This window comes from Leptopilina heterotoma, unplaced genomic scaffold (assembly GCF_015476425.1).
Source record: "Leptopilina heterotoma isolate Lh14 unplaced genomic scaffold, ASM1547642v1 Lhet_52, whole genome shotgun sequence".
NCBI classification, from domain to species: Eukaryota; Metazoa; Arthropoda; class Insecta; order Hymenoptera; family Figitidae; genus Leptopilina; species Leptopilina heterotoma.
The window spans coordinates 4,782,591-4,802,491 of record NW_025111114.1 but is presented as its reverse complement, the minus strand read 5'-3'; the positions used below and the strand labels follow the sequence as shown (position 1 = coordinate 4,802,491).

The 19,901-nt window shown below is 20.4% G+C and overlaps 2 protein-coding genes across 4 annotated transcripts in view; one reads left to right on the top strand and one right to left on the bottom strand.

Annotated features, from left to right (window-relative positions):
• LOC122508061 (DNA mismatch repair protein Mlh3-like) overlaps positions 1-19,901 on the bottom strand; it is a 35,918-nt gene that overhangs the window by 8,352 nt on the left and 7,665 nt on the right. The window contains exons 9-11 of one of the 2 annotated variants that reach the window (XM_043621150.1): positions 19,696-19,859; positions 3,194-3,228; positions 2,874-2,970 (exon numbers count right to left, since the gene is read on the bottom strand). In XM_043621150.1, the coding sequence (XP_043477085.1) occupies positions 2,961-2,970; positions 3,194-3,228; positions 19,696-19,859 (209 nt within the window). In that variant the 3' untranslated portion in view covers positions 2,874-2,960. Of the gene's footprint in view, positions 1-2,873; positions 2,971-3,193; positions 3,229-17,107; positions 17,241-19,695; positions 19,860-19,901 lie in introns of those variants that run through there. The other variant, XM_043621149.1, reaches the window with a different exon arrangement.
• Positions 980-19,701, top strand: LOC122508063 (poly(U)-specific endoribonuclease homolog). Of its 2 annotated transcripts, XM_043621152.1 has the most exons (7): positions 980-1,273; positions 1,841-1,987; positions 2,105-2,164; positions 9,342-9,431; positions 12,914-13,778; positions 16,773-17,202; positions 19,161-19,701. In XM_043621152.1, the coding sequence occupies exons 1-7, from the start codon at positions 1,225-1,227 to the stop codon at positions 19,392-19,394; spliced, it is 1,875 nt and encodes a 624-aa protein (XP_043477087.1). In that variant the 5' UTR covers positions 980-1,224; the 3' UTR covers positions 19,395-19,701. The 2 variants fall into 2 exon arrangements, with proteins under 2 accessions (XP_043477087.1, XP_043477088.1); XM_043621153.1 differs by lacking the exons at positions 980-1,273; positions 1,841-1,987; positions 2,105-2,164 and adding exons at positions 5,334-5,495; positions 8,471-8,581.

The window sequence follows — 19,901 nt, the reverse complement described above, 5'->3', positions numbered from 1 at the left end:
CAATTTTAAAATTAATGTAGGTATTTAGAAAAATTCTTTTTGAAGAATTTCTTTGAATTTTTTTTAAAATAATGAATTTTTTTAATAATTTTAATTAAAAATTTTAAAATAATTTAATTGTATAAAAATTTCTTTCAAATTTTTAAAAAAATCCTGTTTGATAATTGAATTATTTTGAAGAATTTTATAACGAATTAAGGAAAAAATTGAATTGTTTCGTAAAATTTTTTTGAAAATAATATTCCATTTTTGCAAAGATTTTTCCATTTAAAAAATTATTGAATTGTTTCGATGCATTTATTAAAATTTTGGAAAAAAATTGGATTCTTTCGAAAAATGTTATTAACAAATTTTTTAAAAATTGAATTGTTTCGAAGGATTTATAAAAATTTTAGAAAATAATTCAATTCTTTTAAAAAATTTTATAACGAATTAAGAAAAAAATTGAATTCTTTCGTAAAATTTTATTGAATTTTACAAAAATTTTTAAAAAATTTTTTGGAATTTATTTTTTATAAAATGATTTATTATTTTTTTTATATTTAAAAAAAAATTTATTTTCTTACTTTCAAAAATTATTTTTAAAAATAATTGAATTTTTGGAGAATTCTAACTGAAAAATTTGGAAAATAATTGAATTTGATAAAAAATAAAATACTTTTTCAAAAATTAATATTTATACTCTCTTCTTGTAATTTTTTTCAAATAAAAATAAATTAATAAAATTGACAAAAATTAAAAAGTATTTTTGTAAAATTTACACTAAATAAATAAATAAATAAATAATTAAATAAATAAATAAAATCGAAAAAATTGAGTAAAATTGGCTAATTAGTAATATTAGTGTTTATTAATTAATGTGTTAATTAAAAAGAGTTTAGACAAAAATCAAAAGATGCGAAATCGATATTATGAAAGCAGCTCAAGAAGTTATTTTTGTTAATGTGTTTATAAACAGCATTATCGGGAGTGAACGTCGTCATTCATTACTGGCTAATTATTCATTCTGCACATTCTAACTAATGATGTGAGAATCAAGAATTAGATAAAATTTAATATAATAAAAGTGCTATTACATTCTTTTTTTTCAATTTCTTTTAATGATAAAGAACATTAGCAGTGAAAATGTGAAATGACTATCCGTCAGTTCATAATCTTTCGTTAAGAGAGGGCCGTGTCAGTTTGTCATTTAAGATTGAACGAGACAGTTCATTCTCTTCAATCATGAAGTTAAATGTGCTTTTATTTCTCTTTCTTATTATTTACTCACTACGTAAGTAATTTTTTTCCTCCAATTTCTACATTTTTCTATAATTATTATTACAATTTTTCCATTTTTTTATTTACTCAATTTTCTCCTTTACTCTCAATTTTTTCCTTTATTCTCAATTTTTATTCCAAACAAATTTTCGATTATTATTTAATTATTAACATTTATCTTGAGGAATGATTTTTTCAAAAAATAAAAAAATCAATTCGATTTTAACAAATTTAGTTTTTTTTCTCGAAACAAAATAAAAATTTTTTTTAGAATTTAACAGAAATTTTAACTGTACAATCAAGTATATCACGTAATTGAATATTAAATTTACATATTTTTATTCTATAGCGTAGAATTAAATTAATTTCGTCGTTTCAAATATTCCCGAAATTTAAACTTAAATTTAAACTCATCGGGGAAAATTAAAAATTTTTAAAGTTAAAAAGTTAAATTTTCTGAAAATCTGAAAATGCTTGAAAATCAAGAGAAAAAAATTTTTTTTTTGAAAATTTGGAAAAAATTGTTTAATATAAATTAAGAAGAAAAAAAATTGTTTTTTAATTAAAAATACAATTTTAGAGAACACAAATGGAATAAAATTTGGCGGTGGAGGTCGTAGAGGAGGAAGTGGTGGAAGTCGAGGAAGCAGTAGCGGAAGAGGATGGTTTGGTTCCAAAGGATCATCCAGCAACACTCACAGTAATAATAATAATAATAGAGGATCAGGTACCGAATATTTTTAATTCTCACAAAAAAAATTATTTATTCCCTCCCCAAATAATTTTCTTTAATATTTATTTTTTTTACTTAATTTTTTTAGTTAATTTAAAAAAAAATTTACAGTGACATCTTCGCCTCCAGTTGGTGGCAGTTTTGGATCATACTATCAAGGCAATCCAAAAGGTAAAAAAAAACAAATTCAATATTCTTTAATTTAATTTCAAATTATAATTTTTAAATTTACAAATTTGACTTAAATTTCTCATTATAAATTTATAATTGAAATCAAAGAAACATAATAATAAAATTACCATTGGAAATATTTAAACAAATTTTAATTACATTTAGTAATTTTAGTATTTTTATTTTATTTTATTTTCTTTTTAAATAATTGACGTCACTTCAAGTTAAAATTTGTTTCCTCTACTTGGCTTTTCAGTTTAGGAAAATAAATTAAAATATCAATAGAAAAAGGAAAACAGATTCTAGATGGAATCATGTTAATGTGATGATAAAATGCGTAATTTACATCAAATAAATGAGTCATCGCAACGAGACTCTTCCAAGAAATTATTTCACAATATTTTTTAATACAAAAACCCAATTTTTTTATTTACAAAATAATAATAATAATAATCTATTTTAAATCTCTATTCAATTCATTGTTATTGTTGGGAATTTTATTATTTTCGTCTCTATAATATTTGTACGTAAAAAATGTTTTCATGAAAAGAAAAAAAGAATAATACATAAAATATGACAAAAAAAAAAAAATAAATTATAGAAAACTTGTGTGCGTAGCACAAAAGAAAAATTATACAGAATGGAAAAAATACAATTAATTTAGAAATAGGTACTAAAGAAGAAAATCGTGACAAAAAAAAAGAAATACCTTTAGATTTCCGGTTCTGTGAAAGAATTTTATCAACTTCTTTTTTATGGCTTCCTTAATCTTCTTTACTGTGAATCGAACCGAATTTTAAATTTTTCTGAAAAAGAAAATACGAGTTGTTAATTTTTTGTTTATAATAAATTTAATTTGTTTATTTTATTATTTTAATTAATAGGATTTAATTATATAATATTATTTTAATATTTTAATTTAATATCTAATTAAGAAAATAGATTTTAAACTTAATATATAATTGATAAAATAGATTTTTAATTTGTGAAAATTTTCTACGAATAAATTAATAATTTAGGTATTTTTACCTCTTTTTCTTCAGCGACGCAAAATTCAATTTTTTCTGAAACAAAGAAAGAAAAATTTGTTAAAAATTTAATACTTAGGGCAAATATTCACAAATAATTTCGCATTCTAATTTATCTGCAATATTAATATTTTTAAAATTATTTATTTTGTGCAAAAAAAAATTAATTTTTAATTTCTAAATAATAAGGATAATAAATATAGAAAAAAATGAAGCTTAGGCTAAATTGTAATTAAAATCAATTAAATGAATTCTAAATTAAAATAAATCTTAAATTGAAATAAATTCCTATAAAAATAAATTCTCTCAATTGAAATTATGTAATTCTAAATTAAAATAAATCCTAAATTGAAATAAATTTCTATAAAAATACATTCTTAATTGAAATTAATTCTAAATTAAAATAAATCCTAGTTTAAAATAAATTTCAAGTTAACATTAATTCTAAACGAAAATTAAAAATTATAAAAAAAATAATAAATTCTAAATTCTAGAAAATAAATGAAAATAAATTTTAAATTCTAAAAAAAAAATAAAAATAAATTCTAAAATCTAAATTCCAAAAACTAAATGAAAATAAATTCTAAATATTAAAATAAATCCTAAATTGAAATAAATCATAAAGTAAAATAAATTCCAAATTAAAATAAATTCTAAATTCTAAAAAATAAATTAAATTAAATTCTAAATTAAAATAAATTCTAAATTGAAATAAATTTTGAATTAAAGTAAATTCTAAATTTACAAAAAAATTCCAAATTAAAATAAACCCTAAATTAAAATAAATTCCAAATTAAAATGAATTCTAAACTAAAATAAATTCTTAACTCTAAAAAAAATAAAATTTAAATTCTAAAAAATAAATGGCAGTAAATTCTAAATTCTAAAAAAAAAATTCTAAATTCTAAAAAATAATTGAAAATAAATTTTAAATTTAAATTAATTCTAAATTGAAATAAATTCTGAATTAAAATAAATTCCAAATTAAAAAGATTCTAAATTAAAATAAACCCTAAATTAAAATAAATCCTAATTTGAAGTAAATTCCAAATTAAAATGAATTCTAAACTAAAACAAATTCTAAACTCTAAAAAAAAAAATAAAAATAAATTCTAAATTTTAGAAAATAAATGACAGTAAATTCGAAATTCTAAAAAAAAATAAATAAATTCTAAAAAATAAATTCTAAATTAGAATGAATTCTAAAATAAAATAAAATGTAAACTCTAAAAAAATAAAAATAAATTCTAAATTCTAAAAAAAATAAATAAATTTATAAATTAAAATAAATCCTAGTGTAATAAATTCCAAATTAAAATAAATTCCAAATTAAAATAAATTCCAAATTAAAATAAACCCTAATTTAAAATAAATTCCAAATTAAAATGAATTCTAAACTAAAATAAATTTTAAACTCTAAAAGAAATAAAAATAAATTCTAAATTCTAGAAAATAAATTACATTAAATTCTAAATTCTAGAAAGAATAAATAAATTCTAAATTCAAAAAAAATAAATTAAAATAAATTGTAATTTAAAATAAATCCTGAATTGAAATAAATGTTAAATGAAAATAAATTCTAAATAAAAATAAATCCTAAAGTGAAATAAATTTTAAATGAAAATAAATTCTGAATTCTAAAAAATAAATGAAAATAAATTCGAAAGGAAGATAAATTCTAAATTAAAATTAATTTCAAAATTGAAGTAAATTCTAAATTAAAATAAATTTCTAATTAAAAAAAAATTTCAAATTAAAATAAACCCTAAATTAAAATAAATCCTAAACGAAAAAAAATTCTAAATTCCAAAAAATAAATCAAAAAGGAAATAACACCAATTTTAATCTGAAACAAAAAATAATTGTCTGAAATTTATCGTGACAACTCTAGCGGAAATGTTAATAAAATTAATTTTCAGCATTTTGTGTTGGAGAACAGGAAACATTATAATATATATGTAAAATATTATAAGCGCAGAATAAACGAAAAGATTTTAAAAGGACTCAAAGGAGCGTTTCATGGAAAAAAAAATCCCAAACCAGTAAGTTGATAATAAAAAGAGAAAGCCTACACTCGATTCACTCGCTCTCCATCTCAATGCAACTGGATTCCTGATTCATTATATTCAAGTTTGAGTTAAAACCTTCAGTATTACTTTGACCATCAAGTGCATAGCATATAATATCAAAATTTACATTTTTCCTTTTTTGATTGTTTCTCCGAAGGAAAGTAAAAAAGAAATAAAAAAAAATGGAGCTTAGGCTAGTCCTAGTCAGTCTCCTCATTATTTGCCTTATTTCCGGTAAGTTTTTCTAAAAACAAGGATGTCATTTGTTACGTAAGCTTATTATAATAATTAGTCCTTGCATCACTGACTTCATCTGTTTTTAAAACACCTGTAAAATGTTTTGTTCACGCTTCTCTATTCAAACATTGTTACACTAGAATTCTCATATTCTCGTGGAAATATTTTCCAAATTTTTTTTTCTTTCATTTTTTGATTGATTTTCTAATCGAATTTTGGTTTCTATAAAATGTGTTATTTATTTTTTTATTTGTTAATTTTTTTCATTCGTTTATTAGTAACTAACTTTTATTAATGAATAAAATATAAATTTTGTATTGTCTCGTGACTAATTCCGGGAAAATAAAAATAATTTTCATAAAAATTGTATAAATTGATATAAATTACACTTTTTAGAATTAAAATTTTACGATTCTTTTTTTTTTTGCTTTTTACTTCAACTTTCCTTTGTAGTGTTGATGAAATCATTTGACAGCTGACTTTGTTGCGGTAAAAGTAACTGTTTTCTTTTTCATAGAAAAAACTATGTTTTCTCTTTTAATTATGTATTTAATTCGACAGAGTATTTTATTTGGAAAATTTCTAGAAAATTTAACTTTGAAAAATTCATTTTTAAAAATTTCTGTTGTCGATAAAAGTGAATTATTTTTTTTTCTAATTCAAATTATGTGTACAAATTTCGACACAGTAAATTATTTTAATTAATCAATTGAATTATATATATTTTTTGAAAATAAAAGAGGAAATTACATTTTTTCCGGAACTTTCATTCGAAATAAAATTAACCTTTAAAAATTGCTCTTCCTTATTTCTTTTTAAGTCTTGAATTGCCATTTTTTGATGTAAAACAATGAGTAATCTGGAATATCATTTCCTTGAAAATTATTTACGTCTTAATGTTTAGAATTTTGTTGAGAGATTTCTGTATATTGCAATTTAATTGACAATAATTATCAACAAACTTGATTTTTTCGAAAAATTTTCAATTTTCTTTTTTTATTTTTATTCAACTAAAAAATAGTGAAATAGAATTTTGATAGAAAAATCTTTAAAAAAATTTTGTTTTTATTTAACTAAAAAATATCGAAATATAAAATTTCAATAAATAAATCTTTAAAGTTTTATGAAAATTAAATAATAGAGAAATAAATAATTTTTACTGTAGAAAATAAACGAATTCGCTGAAAATAAATATTGTATTTTTAATTTTTAATATTTCCAATATATTCAATTTTTTTGTTAAAAATGAGAAATTCAAGATTATCAAGGAGTAAAAAATTTCATTGTAAATCAAAGACTTCTTCCAAATTTTGCAACAAAATACTACATTTTTAGTATAAAATTCAAATTATTTCGATTTTTATGGTGTGTAAAGTATAATTATAGACAAATCTTTGAAAAGTTATTTTTGAATAATTTTTCTAATTAAATTTTTAAAACATACAATTAAAAAGATTTTGAATGTAATTGAAATTTTTTTAAATTTAATTGAAAATAAATCATTTTTTTTTCAAGTATTTTATTACAATTTTTGAAAATTAACTTTTAAAGAAATTTAATTGAAAAGTTTGGAAATAATTGAATACTCAAAAATTTTAATGAAAAAGCTTTCTAGTGTAAATTTAATAAAAATGAAAATTAATGAAACTTAGTTTGTAAAAATAATATTAAAATATTTTTGAAAAAACTAATTCTCAGAATATTTTTGATTCAAATTTTTTAAAATTCAATTATTTTCAATATTTTCGAAAATTTAAATACATAAAAAAAATAACATAAAAATTTTTTTAGAATCATTTTTAACATTTTGGAGAAAATAATCATAATCAAAATTTTTTTTAAATTCTTTAAAAAATTAATTAGTTTCTTTTAAATTATACAAAACTTCTTTTTAGGAATTCAATTAATTTTCAAAAAACTACATTACAATTTTTATAAAAATCTAATTCTTCGAATTGTTTTATCATAATTTTTTAAGATTCAATTATTTTGGAACAAAGTAAATTAAAATTATTTTAAATTTACTTTTTTAGACTTATTAAAATTTTGCAGAAATAATTTATAATTAAAACTCTTCAAAAATTTGTTTATTTTTTTATATTTTTGAAAAACTCAATTATTTTTCAAAGATTTTTATCAAATTTCAATTATTTTTTAAAGATTTTACCAAAATTCAATTTTTTCTACATATTTTAATTATATGTGATTTGTTAAAAATATCGTCTTTCAAAAATTATTTAGAAATATTAAAAAAAAAATTAATTTTAAGAATTTATTAAAATTTTTAACTATATTTTCTTAATAATCTTTAAATTCTTTAAAAAGAAAAATGGAAAGTTTCAATTATTATAAAAAAAATTTAATTTTTGTATTAAAATAATTGAATTCTCGAAGAATCATTAAAAGTAAAGATAATCAGAAAATCATTAAAAATTAATATAGGGAATTAATATTTAGAGATGAAGTTTAGTTCAAAATTGTAGAAAATAATAATTGAATTTGGTAAGAATTATAGTTGTAATTTGTAGAAATTAATAAATTTCAGAATTTGAAATTTTTTAAATTTTATTTCCGATGAAAAAAGAAATAAGAATTATTTAAATATTTATTTAGCATGAAATTATTATTATTCGAGTTTTGATTAATTGAATTTAGAAATCAGTGAAGAATCAGGAAAATAAAAAAAAAAAATTCGTATCCTTCGTATGTATCTCAATATTCAGATAAAATAAATGTTTATAAATGACGTGATGATATCGTGTCAAATTACAGTTTCATATAAAGCTTCCGTACCAAAGAACACGCATTATTCACTTGTCGACAACTGCTATAATCCAAAGTCAACTAAATAAGCTTCTATAAAATAGAGGTCAAAAATACCTTCTTCATCTCTACAGAAAATTCCCCTTTTTTGCAATTCAGTCACAAGAAATTCAAATATAGTAAAAAATATATTTTTTTTCAAAAATCAGGTGAAAGCGAAGCAAAGAGAAGCAGCAGCGGAGGAAGCCGAAGAGGAAGCGGAGGCTATGGATCAAAGCCAAGAACGACACAGAGACCCCCAGCGTCCCAAAATTCAGGAGGTAATAAATTCATCAAATTGAATTTCCCCAAATTAATTTGATTCACTGATTGTTATTATTTGGGAAATTATTTTCACTGATATCAATCAATTTCAAATTAATAATAATAATTTAAATTACTAATCGCCTTGAATCAGAAATTTATTTTCCAAACTAAATTTAGTTCAAATTGGTCAGTAATTTAAATTATTATCAGGAAAATTTCAATTTAATGGTTTATTAACTCTACAGGTTGTAAAAAACCAGCACTGTAATAATTATAATTATTATTGTACGAAAAAATCTTTTTTCCCCAGAAAAAAGAATTTCGAAAAACTTTCATCAAGAAATTTGGTTTATGAACTTCGTTCGAAACTGAAAGTTTCGTTCGTGAAAATCTATTCGATCAGCATTCAGCGCTAATCTAATTTAAATGGACTGCTAGATATTTTATTGCGCAACAAAATAATAGGCAGTGATCTTTCAATCGAGAGCTTGATCCTTGTTTTGCTATCTTGTATCTTGCATCAAGCCCAATTATAATAATTACAATTTATATCTCGTCACCCTCTAGATCTGAAAAATACAACAAAAAATTTTACAATCGAGAATAAGAAATTTTCGAATTAATTAAAATTAAAATTCGTATAGTTTCTTGAAAAAATAATACCTATGAGAAATTTAAGTCGATTTTTTTTAATGGAAAAAATTGAAATTTTTTCAATAAGTGAAAAAATAATAAAATTGAAGAATAATATTGAAAAATTTGATTTTCACTTAGGATCGCAACCTGTAGGTTGGAACACTAATAATAAACCATCAGCTCCTGAGCATACGGCATCGAAAGCCACTGCTGTCCACACGCAGTCAGGTAAAATTTTTAATTTCTATCATGATATTTACATAATTATTCAATTTTTTTCATTTTTACGAAAAAATGTCTCAGGCTTCGCACTTGTTGATTAAATTTCGAAAAAAAGGGAAAAGTACCTTAAAGATTGAAAAAAAGGATTAAAAAGTAGCTTTCGAAAAAATTAAATTTGTCTTTAAATTGAAAATTAAATTTAAATACTAAAACAAGAGTTTCTTTAGTCAAAATTCAATGTATAGAAAAAAATGAAATCATTTTATTTGGCATTATCACAAAAATTCTATTATTGATTTCCCTGACTTCCAGAAAGAATATTAATTTTTTTTTCTTCTCCTGGTAAAAACTTCAATTCTAAATTTTTCTGAAATTAAATCATTTTTCAAATTTTCAATTAGAATTTTTCAAAAATAAGATATTTAATGATAATTTTTAAAAGGATAAAAATTTAACTGTTTCAATTTTTTAAAATTATTTTCCTGATTTTAACTAATTTAAATAGAACTTAAAAATAATATTATAAGGAAATGAGCTGAACCACTTTGTATAAATCTATGATTTAAAACTTAAATAAATATATCTACAATTTTTCAAAAAAATCAATTTTTTCAGAATTTCTAAATTAAATTGGGTCAAAAATTTTAGTAATTTTTGTTAAATAAATATTATTTATTTTTCCCACAATAATGAAAAATTTTAAATAATATCAATGCAAATTCTTTGGAAATTTTAATTATTTCTATAAAAATTGTAACTGTAATTCTTCCAAAATTGAATTATTTTTTAGAATATTTTAATAATTTTTTTAGAATTTAATAATTTAAAAATAAAATTATCCAAAATATTAACAATACTATAAAATTAACTAAAATTCTCAAAGAAAAAACAAAAACTAAAAAACTTTTGAAAGTAAATTATTTTTGAACATTTTTCTACTTTCAATATTAAATTAATTTCCAGAATTGTTACTAAATTTCTTCTCTATACCTATCATTTTGTCAATTATTTTAAATATTTTACTCAAAACTCTACTAGAATTCAATTATTTTAATACAAAAATTTAATTTTTTATAAAAATTGCAACTGTAACTTTTCTTGTTTTCTGTTTAAAAAATTTTCAAAATTAGTTTTTTAAGTTTTTTTGAAAGATAATAAATTTTTTAAATATAATTTAAAAACATTAATATAATTGAAAAATTTCCACATAATTCAAAATTCAGTAAAATTTTATGAATATAATTGAATTTAAAAAAGTTATGATAATTATCATAAAAAAATAATTACTTCTTTCTTATCCTGCTAATAATTTGAATTCCTGCAACAAATAATTTTATTATTCTTGAAAGAATTTAAATACTCATAAAAATAATTTAATTCTTGCGGAGAATTTTATAAAAAATTTTCAAAAATTGATTTCTTTCGACTAATTTTCTACAAATTCTAATTTAAATAATTGAATTCCTGAGAAATTTTTATTATTCAGGAAAAGAATTGAATTCTTACGAAAATTTTTACAAAATGTTTTTTAAGTAATTGAATTCTGATTGGAAATTTTATGAAAATAGTAGATATTATTGAAAATCATTGAATTGCGAAATTATATTTAAAATAATTGATTTTTTTCGAACAATTTTATTAAAATATTTGAAAATAATTGAATTCCTGTGAAATATTCTCATGTTTTTGTAAATAATTGAATTCTTCCAAAGAATTTAAAAAAAACATTTTTTTAAATGATTGATTTTTTTCGAGGAATTTGAAATTAAATTTTTCAAGAATAATTATTTTGAGCAATTCTTGTGAAATTGTATTAAAAATAATTGAAATCCTGCGATAAATTTTATTATTTATGAAAATAATTGAACTAATTGCAAAGAATTTTATTAAAATTTTCAAAAAAAGTTGAATTTCCAAGAAACAAATTTATTAATTTTAAAAAAATAATTTAATTCTTGTGTTGAATATTGTTATTTATGAAAATAATTTAATATTGCAAAGAATTTTATTCAAATCTAAAAGAATAATTGAATTAATTCAAAAAAATGTAATGGAGTTTTTTTTAAAAATAATTTATTTCTTTGGAACAAATTTATTAAAATATTTGAAAATAATTGAATTCTTCCAAAGAATTTAAAAAAAAACCATTTTTTTAAATAATTGATTTTTTCAAGGAATTGAAATTAAATTTTTAAGAATAATTACATTTTTTGTGCAATTCCTGTAAAATTTTATTAAAATTTTCAAAAATATAATTGAATTTCTCAGAAGAATTTTATTAATTATATTTATGAAAATAATTGAATTATTGCGAAAAATTTTATTAAAATGTTTAAAAAGAATTGAATTTCTGTAAAAATTTTTGTTAATTTTGAAAATAATTGAATTCTTCATAAGAATTTTTTTAAACATTGTTTTAAATAATTAATTTTTTCGAAATATAATAATTTATGAAAATTTTATTTTAAATAACTGAATTCTTGTGGAAAATTGTATTTGTGAAAATAATTAAATTTTTTAATTAATTAATTTAAAATAGTATTAAAAACAATTGAAATTCTTCGATGAGTTTTATTATTTATGAAAATAGTTGAATTCTTGCTTAGAATTCTATCTTTTAATTGAATTTCCATGAAAAGTGTTATTATTAGCGAAAGCAATTGAAGTATTGTGAAGAATTGTATAGAAATTTTGTTAAATAATTGATTTTTTTGAAATTTTTTTGAAAATGCCATTCTGAATTAATTGAATCCCTGTGGATATTTTATTATTCATGACAATAATTGAATTTTTGATGAATTTTAACAATATTTTTTTTTTAAATAATTGAATTCTATTGCGAAATTTTATGGAAATACTATAGTATTTCCATAAAATTTCACAATTATAATTATAATTGTGAAAATTGAATTATAATTATAATTGAATATCGAAAAATTTTTTTTAAATAATTGAATTCTTTTGCGAAATTTTATGGAAATACTATATTATTTCCATAAAATTTCACAATTATAATTGTGAAAATTCAATTAAAATTATAATTGAATTTTGAAAAATTTTTTTAAATAATTGAATTCTTTTGCGAAATTTAATTATAATTATAATTGAATTTCGAAAATTTTGTTGAAAATAATTGAATCGTTTTAAAGAATTTGATTATAATTTTTTCGAATAGTTTTTTGATTTCTAGTATTAGTGAATTTAAAGTAGTGGAAATTCTCTCAAAAAAAAAAAAAAAAACAGAAATAGTAACTTTTAGTGGCTGAAATTTAAAAAAAAGTACCCAAATAGTAGCATAACGGAAAAAAGTAGTAAATAATAGGTTTTAGTAGATGAGTGCAAAGCCTGATATTGAGAAAAGTGGAAAATAGTAGATTTTAGTCTCCGATTTTCAGTGAGAAGAGTGAATTATCAATTTTCCTAAACTTCACGAGAAAATAGGAGAAAATTTCGTAAGAGATCTGGATGATGAAAGTTTACTCTTACAGGTAATCCTTATGGTCAACAACACGGTTCGAATCCCTACTATCCAGCGGGTGGCACTCATCAAACGGGCTACAACAATCCATCAGGAGGATATCATCCCCAAGGAGGTTACAATCCATCGTCAGGTGGCTATCATCCCCAGGGAGGTTACAATCAAGGAGGCGGATACCATCCCCAGGGTGGTTACAACAATCCATCGCACTATCCACAAAATCACGGGCAATCACACGGTCTACCTTATCAGCCTTATCAACCACCACAAGGTGGCTATTCATCGCCCGGTCACGGCTACAATCCCTCAGTGGGAACACCAGTCATCGTTCAAGGCAGCAGTAAACCAGGAATCGGTCAGATCGCTAAAGAGGCATTCGTCTACGCCGGTGTCAGTGCAGGAGTGAATGCGGCCGTCAACAGAATTATACCCGGTGGAATCTATGGTCACTCGGGTGGAAGTAGCAGTCAAGTGAGCCCAAGTGGAGTTGTACCTACGAACACGCAAATCACTTATAATAATTATTACAATGGTTCTGCACCAGGAGCAGCACCCGCTGATAATTCAAATCCAAATTCTCCTCAACCTGCCGTCCCTATAGCGGCACAAGCGCCGGCAACCAATTCCAATGCACCAGCTGCGAATAATAATCCTCCCCCAGCTGCCGACGCTCCTGCATCGAATCAAAATTCCAATCCACAAAATTCTGGAGTCAATAATCCACCACTTCAGGATTTTCCCATCGCTGCTCATGATATTCAGCAGGTGACTGAGGATCTCTTCAAGAAGGACACGAATAATGCCAATCATCATATCACCGTGAATCTCCAGGGGCAGAAGAAGGACGACAGTACAAATGATGATGCACCTGAACAGTAGGTTTTTTAAATTATATCCAAATGAATTTTTATTTTCCTGCAATATAATGAAAAATAAATTATTTTCAGTCTTTTCAGTATTTTCAGTTCACAGAGTGAATTTTTTCAAGCTTCGTACTCGATAATATTCAAAAAGTAGCAAAAAGTAAAGTAGCTATCGAAAATTTAAATTTGATCTTGATGACACAATTTTTTCATAATTGCATAGGTAAATTAAATTACATTCAAAAGTATAAATTCAATTATTTCGAAAAGAAAATTTATATTCGAACGAGGAATTTAATTAAAATTATAAATAATATATACTGAAAATAATAATTAAATTTGACGACTCAATTTTTTCATAATTTCAAAAATTAAATTACATTAAAAAATATAAAATTTTTCAAAATACAAATTCAATTGTTTCGAAAAGAAAATCTATAATAGAACGAGAAATTTAATTAAAATTATAAATAATACTGAAAATAATAATTCAATTTGACGACTCAATTTTTTCATAAATTAAATTACATTTAAATTTCTTCTTCAAAAATTCAAAAATCGATTACAGGACAAAAAGTAAAATCCAAAAAATCCAAGAAAAAAATTCCAAAGTAGAGAAATTCCAAAATAAAAATGTCCAAATAAGTAAAAAAATCAAAAATAAATTAAAAACTTCGAAAATAAATAATACGTACATGTGAAAAAACCACACGTTTTTATTTTTTACACTATAAAATCATAATTTAAAATGTTAATATTAAAATCGCAGGATTTTAATTATTTTTACATAAATAATAAAATCCGACATAAAAATTCAATTATTTTCATAAATAAATAAAAAAAAATTCTTCACAAAAATTCAATTATTTTCATAAATAAAAAAATTTCTAGAAAAATTTCAATTATTATGAAAAAATTTTCAAAACAATTATTTTAAGAATTATTTTTTTTTAATTATTGAAATTTATTAGATATCTAAAATTTTAACTGAAATTCAATTTTAAATAAATTATTAAACAAAAAGTTCTACGAGAATTACAATTATTTAAATACAAAAATATATAATAAATTGAATAATTTAATATTTCTTGATATTTAATTCTTATAAAGAATTTTATCAACATTTTTTTAAAATAATATTGAATTCTTTCGAAGAATTTAAAGAAAATTTTCAAGAATAATTGCATTTTTCGAAGAATTTATTTAAAACTGTATTAAAAATAATTTAAATTAAACTAAATTAATTAAATAATTGTATTCTTGGGAAAATATTTTCCCAGTTTATGAAAATAATAGACAAAAATAATTTTAAAAAAATAAATAAATAAAATTTTGAAAAATACAAATTCAATTATTTTGAAGAAAATTTAAGTTCGTACGTCTTCTAAAGAGTTTATCACAATTTTTAAAAAATAAGTGAATTCTATAAAACAAAATTGTTAACCTTTTTAAAGATAACTCAATTTCATCAGGAAATTTTATTCAAATTCTATTAAAAATAATTGAATTTTTCCCAAGAATTTTTAAACTCATGAAACTAATTGAATTCTTATCACGAATTTTATTAAAAAAATTTTTTTAAATAACTGAATTCTTTTTGAAAATTTTATTGAATTTGTAGATATTTTTTGTTTCTGAACTTTATTGAAAATTTTTTATTTTCAAAATTTCGAATTTTAAAAATTGTTTTGTTAATGAGTGAATTTTGTTAATTTTAAAAGATAATTTTCGTAAAGTTTATAATTTTAAAATTAGAAATAATTTAATTCTTGCATAAAATATTAATAAAGTTTTTTATTAAAAAAATAACTGAATTTTTTAGAAGAATTTTATTACAATTTTCTAAAGTAATTGAATTTTTAGAAAAAAATTTTATTCACATTTCATTAAGAATATCAATTAATTTTTATGAAGAATACTTTATTTAATAAGAGAATTTTGTTGCTTATAAAAAATAATTGAATTCTTGCTAAGAATTTTATTAAAATTTTTGACAATTTAGAATTCTTCGGAGAAATTTAATTGAAATTGAATTAAAAATAATTGAATTCTTTCAAATAAATTTGTTTTTTATGAAGATAATTAAATTTTTGGAAAGAATTTAATTACAGTTTTTTTTTACAATAATTGAATTCTTAGGAGAAATTTAATTGAAATTGTATTAAAAATAATTGAATACCTGAAAAGAATTTCATGGCTCATAAAAATATTTGAATTCTTGCAATGAATTTTGTTTGTTATGAAAATAATTAAATTTTTGGTAAGAATTTTGTTATTATTTTTAAAAGTAATTGAATTTCTGCGTAGAATTTTTAATTTTTATGAAAATAATTGAAATCTTGTGAAGAATTTTATTAAAATATTTTAAAACAATTGAATTGTTTAGAAGTTAATTTGATTAAAACTTTTGAAAGTAATTGAATTTTTTCGAAAAATTGCTATAAAAAATCCATTAAAAATAATTGAATTTTTGCAAAGAATTATATTAAAATTTCTGACAATTTTAAATTCGTCCAAGAAATATAATTGAAATCGCATTGAAAATAATTGAATTCTTGCAATAAATTTTGTTTCTTAGGAAGATAATTGAATTTTTTGAAAGAATTTCGTTAAAATTTTTTCACAATAATTGAATTCATCCGAGAAATTTAATTAAAATTGAATTAAAAATAATTCAATTCCTGAGAAGAATTTTATTATTATTTATAAAAATAATTGAAATTTGGCAATGAATTTTATTATAAATTTTTTTTAAATAATTAAATTCTTTTTGGGAAATTTTTCATTAAAACAGTAGTTATTGAAAATAATTGAGTCGTTTAAAAGGAATTTCATTAAAATTTTTGAGAATAATTTTTTTATTCCAACTATTAGCGAATCTAAAAAAAAGTATCAAAATAGTAGCAAATCGTAGAAAATTATTAAATAATATATTTTAATTGATGAGTACGAAGCTAATTCGAAGCTTTTTTTTGCTATATAATAATAAAAATAATTTATTTTCAGTCTATTGACGGTGAAATCAGAAGCCTACGAAATACCGACAGTAAAAGCTGTTCTTGCATTGCACGATAATTACGAATTGAGTGTGAAGACTAAAGAAAATGTAACACCAGAGGAGAGAAATGAAGAATCTACTTTACTCGATGAATTCTTAAAGACGGACCTTATGCAAGCTGCGATGAAATTCCTCGCCGACAAGGGATATATTCCTAAAGATGAATACGAATACAAAGATATTTTGAGGGCAATTTGGTTCACGCAATTCAAACGAATTGAAGGCGATTCTTCGAGTTCAGGATTCGAGACTGTATTTCTTGCTGAACAATTTGATAATGAAATAATTGGTCTTCACAATTGGATTTATTTCGCCAAACAGGAAGAGGCGAATAATCTTAATTATTTAGGATACATCCAGGAGAAGAAACTCGCCAGTGTGAGTATTTTTCTCTTTTTAATTAGTTCTCTAATTATCTGCAAAAAATTAAAAATTTTATCATAATACAATTATTTTTTCATAAATAAAAACATTCTTCGGAAAAATTCAGTTATTTTTATAAATAATAAAACTTTTTGCAAAAATTCAATTATTTTCGACAAAATTTTAATAAATCCTTCGACACAATTAAATTATTTTTTAAAATAGTAAAATCTTTGCAAAAATTATATTATTATCAATAAAATTTGACGAAAGAATTCAATTATTTCTTAATTCGTTAATTAAATATTAACAGGCACAATTATTATTTTAAAAAGTTGAAAAAACTCTTGTTTAATTCAATTATTTCCAAAATTTTTAATTAAAAAACATTGAATTATTTTTAAAAATTCTGATAATTAACTCTTTGAAACAATTGAATTATTTTTATAAATTGTAAAATTCTTCCTAAAAATTCAATTATTCTCAAAAGTTTTTAATAAAATTCTTTGTAAATTTCAATTATTTTTCCAATGGAAATTATCTAAAAAAACAAATTACATTATTTTTACGAAATTTGAAAAAAATTCTTCAAAAAATTTTAATTTTTTACGACAACAAATAAAACTCTTTAAAGAATTTAATTTTCTGTCAATAATTTTAATAAAATTAATTATTACAATTAATAATAAACACAATTTTTTTAGAAACTTTAGAGAAATTCTTCATAAAATTCAATTACTTTCAAAATTTTCAATAAAAATTATTTAAAAAAACATTATTTTACAAAAAACTCAAATAAATTCTTCAAAACAATTCAATTATTTTCAAAAATTTTAACAAAAATCTTGCCAAGAATTAAATTATTTTTAGTATTAAAAATTGTAATAAAATTTTTCTAAACAATTCAATTGTTCTGAAAAGTGTTTAATAAAATTCTTTGTAAACTTCAATTATTTTCAAAATTTTCATTTAAAATTACTTTTAAAAAATTCAAAATTATTTTTACAAAATTTAATTAAATTTTTTAAAAAATGTAATTATTTACAAAAACTCTAATAAAATTGTATAAAAGAATTTAATTTCATTCAATTTAATTATCGAATTTTTTTATAAACACTTTACAAGAATTCAACGACTTTTAATAAATCGGCAATTTAATTTTTGTTAAAAATAATTAAATTCTTGAATTGAATTTTTAAAAGTTTTTTAAATAATTGAATCCCAACGAAAAATTTATTATTTCTGCAAATAATTGAATTTTTGCAAAATTTAAAAAATAAGTGAATTTTCGAGAAGATTTTTATTAAAATATTGTATTTAAAATAATTGAACTCCTGTGAAAAATTTACTATTTATTGATATTATTGAATTTCTTCGAAGAATTTAAAAAAAATATTTTAAAATAATTTAATTTTCTTTGGAATTAAATTAAAATTGTATTTAAAATATTTGAAAATTAAAAAATAAAAATAAATAGAAATTAAAAATTAAAATAATTGAAAATAATTGAAATATTTAAAATTATTTAAAATAATTGAATTCTTGAATTGAATGTTAAAAGTTTTTTAAATAATTGAACTCTTGTGAAAAATTCAATTATTTTTTAAAATAATTGAATTTTCTCGGACCATTTTTACAAGATTTTTAAAAATAATTGAAATTTTCGAAGAAATTAATTAAAATTGTATCGAAAATAAGTGAAATCCTGATAAGAATTTTATTATTTATATAAAAATAATTGAATTTTTTACGAAAATTTTCATTATTTATAAATCATTGAAAAAAACTCGCCATTATTTTCAAGAAAATTGAAATAAATTCTTCAAAACAATTCAATTATTTTAAAGAATTTGAAATAAAAATCTTGCCAAGAATTAAATTATTTTCAATACAATTTTACATTTTCTCGAAAGAATTCAAATATTGAAAAAATGTTGATCAGGTTTAATTAATTTTCGTTTTTAATTTTTCAGACTGCTTCTGTAATAAAATTACGATCGACTTTGAATAATGTTCTACAACCAGTGACGTCAATATTCGTTGGCACATCACCCGAATTAGAAATGGCTCTCTACACTATTTGCTTCTACACGAGACCAAACAATTTATGCCCAGTGTCACTTGGAGGCTCACAATTTTCGATAATTGTCAATCGAGTGAATTATTTCGGAAAAGAAATTCTCGTTTCCGCCTATCCAGAAATTTAGAATATTTTACATCTTTTTTTTATAATTCAAAATCTATATATATATTTTATCATCTCCACGTACGAATTAGCTTTAAATAAAAAAAAATTGATAAAAAAGAAATACTCATTTGAAATTGGCATTAATTTAAAAAATGTGCCAAAAAAAGGAAAAAAAAGAATTGTGTGAGTAGAAAAATCATTAGATGATCCAGTTATTTTTTCTATGTTGATAAATGTCTTTTTTAATTGACATCATGTCCTCGAGTGTGATATTCAAACTGTAAATTTAATACCTAAGGAAATAAATACAGATTTCATACCTGGAAGGATTTTTTCTGCTTCTTTTTTAGATCCGTGACATCTAATAGAGGAAATATCGCCGGTCGTCCATGAGCACATCGATTTGGAGCTTTAGCTTTTCTCAGCGATTTTATCAGTAAATTACATTGATTGTTCGTTAAAAAATCGCCGAATTTGATAGCACCTTTAAAAAAAATACGAATTTTCCTAATTATCGTAGAATAAA

Excerpts from the sequence above, each read along its gene's own strand:
- LOC122508063 (XM_043621152.1), top strand. The coding sequence starts at position 1,225 with ATGAAGTTAAATGTGCTTTTATTTCTCTTTCTTATTATTTACTCACTA. Across the intron at positions 1,274-1,840 it reads TCTTATTATTTACTCACTAC|AGAACACAAATGGAATAAAA; the intron begins GTAAGTAATTTT and ends ATACAATTTTAG. Across the intron at positions 9,432-12,913 it reads TGCTGTCCACACGCAGTCAG|GTAATCCTTATGGTCAACAA; the intron begins GTAAAATTTTTA and ends TTACTCTTACAG.